This window comes from Plasmopara halstedii (genome assembly GCF_900000015.1).
Source record: "Plasmopara halstedii genome assembly, contig: Scaffold_525, whole genome shotgun sequence".
NCBI lineage: Eukaryota > Oomycota > Peronosporomycetes > Peronosporales > Peronosporaceae > Plasmopara > Plasmopara halstedii.
The window spans coordinates 1,463,114-1,470,133 of record NW_020187445.1 but is presented as its reverse complement, the minus strand read 5'-3'; the positions used below and the strand labels follow the sequence as shown (position 1 = coordinate 1,470,133).

General features: G+C 42.1%; 4 protein-coding genes across 4 annotated transcripts; 2 read left to right on the top strand and 2 right to left on the bottom strand.

The window, feature by feature from the left end:
* Positions 1-1,132: 1,132 nt before the first annotated feature.
* On the top strand, positions 1,133-1,760 carry PHALS_10924 (u1 small nuclear ribonucleoprotein c; the record flags this gene model as incomplete). The annotated part of the gene is made up of 4 exons (XM_024726431.1): positions 1,133-1,183; positions 1,266-1,365; positions 1,424-1,582; positions 1,657-1,760. 4 exons carry the CDS (start codon positions 1,133-1,135, stop codon positions 1,758-1,760), a joined length of 414 nt encoding a protein of 137 aa, XP_024577109.1.
* Positions 1,761-2,051: 291 nt separating this feature from the next.
* On the bottom strand, positions 2,052-3,451 carry PHALS_10923 (Target SNARE coiled-coil domain; the record flags this gene model as incomplete). Its single annotated transcript, XM_024726430.1, has 8 exons — positions 2,052-2,093; positions 2,167-2,207; positions 2,272-2,407; positions 2,473-2,802; positions 2,863-3,018; positions 3,076-3,248; positions 3,305-3,353; positions 3,422-3,451. The coding sequence occupies 8 exons, from the start codon at positions 3,449-3,451 to the stop codon at positions 2,052-2,054; spliced, it is 957 nt and encodes a 318-aa protein (XP_024577108.1).
* An 81-nt stretch (positions 3,452-3,532) lies between these two features.
* PHALS_10922 (Ankyrin) lies at positions 3,533-5,481 on the top strand (the record flags this gene model as incomplete). The annotated part of the gene is made up of 6 exons (XM_024726429.1): positions 3,533-3,569; positions 3,638-3,744; positions 3,800-3,890; positions 3,963-4,766; positions 4,825-5,306; positions 5,401-5,481. The coding sequence occupies 6 exons, from the start codon at positions 3,533-3,535 to the stop codon at positions 5,479-5,481; spliced, it is 1,602 nt and encodes a 533-aa protein (XP_024577107.1).
* Positions 5,482-5,512: 31 nt separating this feature from the next.
* Positions 5,513-6,898, bottom strand: PHALS_10921 (uncharacterized protein; the record flags this gene model as incomplete). Its single annotated transcript, XM_024726428.1, has 6 exons — positions 5,513-5,572; positions 5,629-5,703; positions 5,761-5,904; positions 5,956-6,073; positions 6,135-6,250; positions 6,323-6,898. 6 exons carry the CDS (start codon positions 6,896-6,898, stop codon positions 5,513-5,515), a joined length of 1,089 nt encoding a protein of 362 aa, XP_024577106.1.
* Positions 6,899-7,020: the final 122 nt, after the last annotated feature.

The following is a 7,020-nucleotide window of genomic DNA, read 5'->3' as shown; positions in this document are numbered from 1 at the left end:
CTCCTGCAAGCGTGCTAAAGAAGCACACTTTTATCGTGCGTAATCAACAATACCTTTTGTTGCGAGTCATCAAAATTACTATAGGGAGACTTTTGGGATTGATGTGTCGTGGCTGAGTCACGATGTATGCAAGGAAACCACGTTTATTTGTGTCGACTGCATAGCAAACAACACCATCATCACTCGCATAGAGCTACGGCAAAATATTGAAATCTTGGCGGGTTGTTGACGAGAGGTTCTCCAGCCTTTTTATCGCGATCGCAAATTGATCGTGGCCATCCACAGCGACCAGCCCGAAAGTATTGTCTACTTTGGACCCTAAGTGTTTGTAAATTTGAAGCGATGGTATATTGGTTGAAGTTTCATTTTGCATCTTTCAGTTGTGCATGGAAAAGCTCATTGAAATCTCCTTGGATGCTTGAGAACTCAATAGACTTATAAAATGAAAGCGAGAATTGTTGTGCCATTTGCGCAGGCGGAAATCTACAAGTAATAATCGCTTACCGGGGAGTCAAGTGCAAGACACTATTTTTTGTGCGCGGCATTGAAGGCTTTCGAGTGTTGCGAAATATCGGCATGAATGCAATTTTATACACGAGCCCACATATCCAGCAGATGGAGCTAACTTGCCAATACCACATTGCTTATTTGGTCAAAGCGAACAGGATCGACTAGCCTCACGTTACGTGCGAGGGTGACAAAAATTCGACAATTGTCTCGAGGCGGCGTTGAGCTTGTTTTTCGACAAGAACATAGCTTGGAGAGCTGCTCCCACCAATCATGACCTTTGATAGCTCAAAATGGAAATGAATCAGCAGATTTCAAATAACCAGTAGATACCTCCTGCTGGCGAATAAAGGACACGCAGGTGCAGCAGCTGTGGAAGTAGCGCTCATGACAAGCGCTTCTGCCCTCAAGATGTACGTATATAGCATGTACACTCACCCTGATATCTTTTTCCTGTAACTCTGCACAAATCTCTATCGCTAAATTAACAACACGAGGCTTTTTCTTTTACCAAAATAAAGCTCAAATGTCATTTTTTGTGATGTTTTCCACATTTGATTTTTTTAAAATACCCTACTTTAGCGAGTGTCAACATCTACTGCAAATTTTGCATTGTTCACCGGATATGCCGCGCTATTACTGCGACTATTGCGACACCTACCTCACGCACGACTCGGTGTGTAGCTAGCTGTAGAGCTTGTAGATCGCTCTAGAACCCATTGCTTTGACAATTGTGCTAATTTTTGAGTTTGCTATAGCAAGCCGGACGCAAGCAACACAATCGTGGTTGGAAGCACCGTGAGAATGTCAAACTTTATTACGAGCAGTTCCTGGCTGGCCAGGGTGTCGTCATGAACCGTAAATTATATGATTCATGTGTTATCCTGCACACAAATTTGATATGTCAATACTGTAGCTGGTGAGTGGCTTAGAGGACCAGCGCCAATGGGTTCTTTGCCTCCGCGACCTAGTGGACCTCTACTCGGTGGCATACCAGGAATTCCACCTCGTGGAGGACCACCTCGAGGCATGGTACCACCTCCTGGAATTAACATGCGTCCTCCTATGTTTCGAGGTAAGTAATAGGGATGCACTTGATATGATGTTGGCACTGATATATATATGTGCCTCTTCATCTCACGACTCTAGGACCACCCCGTGGACCACCACCGATGGGAGCTATGGGCACAATGGTACCGCCTGGACCGGGAGGATCGAATGCCCCCCCGCCTCGATCGATCTATGGACCATAGGACGAGAATCAATCCAATACCGTATGAAGCTCGAAATACCATGCAAGCTGTCACGTTGAGATGTGCAGATTTGTATACGAGACTGAAGCTTTTCACAGCAAACTATGAGCTGCAAGATTTGACCCTTGACAAGTAAACGCAATGATACGAGCGAAATTGAGCAAAATTGGTGCGTGCGGATTCAGTTTTGAGTCTAGATGTTGAATTGAACAACTTGCCGATGCAAGATAGATTCAAGTCATAGCAATTAGTTTACTCCTTCACTATTATTGTGGTCAGATCACGTTTTGGTTACACTAGTGCTTGGGTCCTTTTTGATAAACATGTTGTAGACTACAGCCAGGATTCCAAGCAATAGAATGAGGCAGATCATGTCCATCATGCACTTATCCGCACCGCGACCAACCTTTGTAAGAGTATCTTTCATCTTTTTATTCACGCTTTCGACTGCATATAGTCAGAAACAGTATAAATACAAGATTAAAGTGCGCGGCAAGTGTGAGATCTGTACCATGCGCTTGTGTGTTATCGATTCGTTCGCCTAGGCCATCGATCATTATAGCCTGTTGCTGCAGTTCTTCGTTTAGCATTCGTGCCTGTTGGCCAAGCTCTTGAACTCCCGTTCCAATTTGCTCAATAATGTTGTCCTATACAAAGGCAATACGTAGTTGACACATGCAGATCGTTAGAATTGCAAGTAAAAGCTTCGTACGAATCGCTGATCGTTCCGTTGGATATCAGATAGCATGGCACGTTGGTCATCAGTAATCATTTCTCGCTCAATTGGACCTTCTCTCACTGAGCCGCCTGGACCACCTGAGCTTCCAAAAGCAAGATTTTCGGTCGCTACATTCGTCCGTGCAGTAAAAGCGCCATTTTCAAAAGAACCGATCGGTGCTGCAACACCACCAGTATCAAATGCTGTTCTACCCGCTGGAGAGCGATAATTGGCAGCAGCAAGCTCTTTAATGCGTTCGTATTCTGCCAAATATTGTGTCACGATCTCTTTCCTCATAGCTAATTCTTCGGGTGGAAATTTGCTCTAAATACAAACACAAGAATATGTGAGTAGTCTCTTCAATCGCAACCAAACGTGTCTTACTTTTCTTTTTTTCAATTCAAGATCAAAACTAGCAGTAAGATCTTTAATATCAACTCCAACAAGTCGAATGTCTTCTCGAATCTCCTGTTGACGTCGAATAGCTTCACGTGGGTGTCTTCCTCTCTTTGTTGCCGCTACATCATTATCTTGCAATGTCTACAATACAAAATTTAAACTAAGTCACAGTTTGGATTCCTCAATACGTTGCATTACCATCTTAAGATGATGCAGTCTCTCGCCAATTTTCGTCTTAAGCTCATGAAACATATCACCCTTCTTCTCCTTTTTCGTACTCTTTCCATCATCTCCACCCATCTCTTGATTAATTTTCGACAATTTGTCTAAAAGTCCATCTAGCTCACGATTCATTCTGCATTCACCACACACTGTAACCATCTTAGCTTCACTTCAACATCACCAACCAATCGACGTAATTATCTACCGTCACTTGAAGAATTGTTTCTTACAAAACTCGACTTTTCTTGAAACCACTTTTGTTTACCTTTCGATTAAGTACGAGTGATAACCATTGAAATTTGTTGTATAAATGAAAATCAACGCCAAAGCTAAAGCGCAAGCCTTTGCGCATCGCCTTGTGGAGTTTGCTACTTATGATGAGTGCATCAAATACTTTCAAGAACGACAGATTGACTTTGATCAAGTTAATGATATGGGATGGAGCATCCTTATGAGCGTGTGCGCATGTGGTCTGTCGTAGACAATAATCTTTGTGATAATTGCAATGACAATTGATTCGTATGATTATGAATTTTAGGCCGTGATGACCTCGCGGGATTTGCTTTAGATCGAACTGAAGCAGTAGATTGTGCTACAATCACTAACAAGACAACTTTTCTGCACCTTACCGCTATGTCTAGAAACGTATGTAGTTGACGCCATTTTTTAAGGACTAGAGTTGCTGACACTTTATTTGTAGACTCGTGTGATTGAAGAATTAATTGCAACGGGTGAGCGACAAGAGAAAATTCGGCAAATAATTGATCAGCAAAATGCTCATGGTGATACAGGTGCACCGCTAATTTGATTTGAGGATTGTGGATGAGACGCTAACGTATGCGCAATTTGATCTTAACAATTAGCACTGATGATGGCTTGCGTAGCGAAGAATGTAACAGCAGTGCAACGTCTTGTTGAATTGGGTGCAAAAATTGATGTAATCAATGTAAGTGGACTGAGTGCACTTATGTGTGCTGCTCGCGTCGGACGAGATCCACGCTCGGGTGCTTTGCCCGTTGAGGAAATGATGATGTGTAGTGCTGTGATCATCGAAAATTTACTTCTAAATGGAGCAAAAGCGAATGTTGTGGAGAAAGAAGGTGGTAATACAGCGTTGCATCTTGCTGTATTGAGCGATAATATTGATGCTGTAAAGTCTTTGGTTCAAAATGCTCTAAATCTTGACATTACGTTGCGAAATAAAGAACGAAAGACGGCGTTAGAGTTGAGCAAACAGTCTTCAGGAATGGCGACTATGCAGATGGAACAAGTTTTGTCCAACAAATGGGATCAGTGTACGAGAGAGGCAGCTAAACGATGCGCAATGATGGAACAAGAGCTGTTGGATCTGTCAATAGAAGATAATGGGAATAAATTGAGTCGCAGTAAGCTGCGCAAAAGAGAAAATAAGACGAAGAAACTGAAGAAAAGAACGAAGGCTGTGCAGAAAATGTCCGAAGATGTGTCGACAAGATCGAAGCCCACACAGGACGAGCCTGAGCTTAGTAAAATAAAAGAAAAAAACGAAAACTTCACGCCGCCATCGAGTTTGAATGATACACAAGTAGTCGAGAAGGTCGCTATGCTTGATCTAAATTGCAACAATTTTGAAAATCGAGTTGACTGTGACGACGGCGACTGGCTTCGAATTGTGTCCAGAAAAAATCGTGAGTTCTACTGACGTATTGACATTTTAATCGATTGTAAGCTAACATTTATTTGCAGGGTGTAAGAATTTGGGCAGCAAATACGAAAATCCTCATGATAGCTTGAATGACAAAATGATCGAGACTACACAAACGAACATTATACGAAAGTCGATCTCATCACAAGCTACGCAGGCGGCGCGTTCAAAGCATTCTAAGGCAAGTTTAAATGTATCTACTGTAATTGAAGCCCCAGGAAGCGAGCAATTGAGTTTAAAGGTGACGACTGCGATTGCAACGGTGTCCCCGCGACGCCAAGTGCTATCAGAGGACGATGAAAACGAATCCTTGAGTTCAAATTTATCTTACGATGGGCTGAACAAACAATTCCATTCCACATTTCCTGTTGCAGCCGAGCTGGAGATTGATGTCGAAAAATTTCTTATCGCATCGTCAACGAGCGACCGCGAGCTGGAGCCGTATGACACCTTGAGTATTTCTCAGGTTGAGGCATTACAAGAAGCTCATTGGCAAGCTTTTCACTATCTTAATGAAAAAAAGGTTCGACCTGCTTGTTCAGTGGATTTTAAAAAGAAACAATCATGGAGTTAAGAGTGACTGTATTGACAACCTTCTTGTTTTCATGCCTTAACAGATTGAATTGACTAGTGTGCTTGAAGCCCAGCGTATTGAAGCTCGATTCGCCTTGCAGCAAGAGCTCATGCAAATCCAATGATACCGTCTCATATGTTAAAACAAAGTCTGAGTTAGCCGAGCTCTAATGTCTTGCTGAATTCGGCTTCTGTGAATGAGAGCATTTTGGCTGCCTATCAAAAATAGAGTGTGAAGATCTAATGAGATACATGTCACTGTAGAAACTTGCCTCCATGTGAACTCGTTGGCGTTTGAGCAAATCAATCAGCTTCATTTGCTTCTTAAAAGCGATTAAAAGCTCTCCCTGATAAATTTTGTTTAATAATGGCCCAGAGAAGCGATCAAATGTGTATGATCTTACCTTCTGCTTGTCAAGCTTTTTGTTATCGTGCACAACCTGATCAAACTCTTCCTTGGTAACCATTTGCTCGGTATGATTCATCTTCTCATTCTGCAATTGTACCTTCAACTTTTCAATTTCCTCAAGTGCTCGATCCAGACGAACCTACACACGTGTCAGCCAGCTTTTTGTCGGCATATTGTACAGGCGTCGTACATCTTTTGAGCGAAATTGTTGCGTCGCGATTTTTTCTGCACGTAAAGTCTTTTCAATATTCTCTTGAGCCGATGCCAGCTGATTTTCAAGGATTCGTTGTTTCTCCTCCTGTGCCACTCTATGCAGCTTATATTCAATACAAGAACTAACTATGATAATCAAATTGTCAAGAAACGTACGAAAGCTCGCGCTGCTTCTCAACTAGCTGCTGAATCTGCTGATTCTTTTTTAATAGGGCCGAGTTCTCTGTCTTTAGCGTGTCCAATTCGCCTTTTAGTGCAGCATGTGTCGCTTGCTTCGAATATACAAATTCAACTCAAGACATCAAACTTAGGCTGAACCTAAATCAGCAAATTAAGTTACTAACCAATCGCTCGATTTGAGCAAGAGCTTCGTCTTTTTCATCTTGCAAGACACGCAGACGTGCTTTTTGATATCGCACCGTTGCTTCAAGGCTCAGACCTTTTGGATTACTGTCTCGGATTGAGTCTACATCGTTAAAAGTATTGCCGTCAACAGCGTTATTTTGATGATTGTGTAACGCGTCTTTCGCTAAAGCTTCGCTTTGATTTTGTTTGTTCTTCCGTTTAGATTCCGCTGATTTTTTCCTCGAGCTTATCTCTTTTTTGTCGTTTTTAACAAGCTGAGGGCATGCTTCTTTCTCTCCCTGTGTGCTTAAAGAATCGATCGATTCAGTTAAATTAATCTCCAGAAGTAATTTAGATTTGTTTGGATCTTCGTCATTACGTTTCGAGTTTACTTTATAGTGGAGTGGTTGCGATTGAGATGCAGTCCGAGTACCACGTAGAATAGTTGAGGAAGATGTAGGTTTAATGTCATTAGACAATTGCTGTCGGCGCTGCTCGATGGCTTCAACCTCTTGATTTAGCTCCTGATTCTGTCGATGCAATTTTTCCTGTCGAGCAGCGAGATTTTCGTTCATTCTGGCGACTAGTCACTTGGAGTGATCAGAATTACCAATTGAAATAGTATGACATGACATCTACTTATTCAAGTCCTCGACTTTACGTTACATTAAAAAGTGATGTATACTCAACATGACTT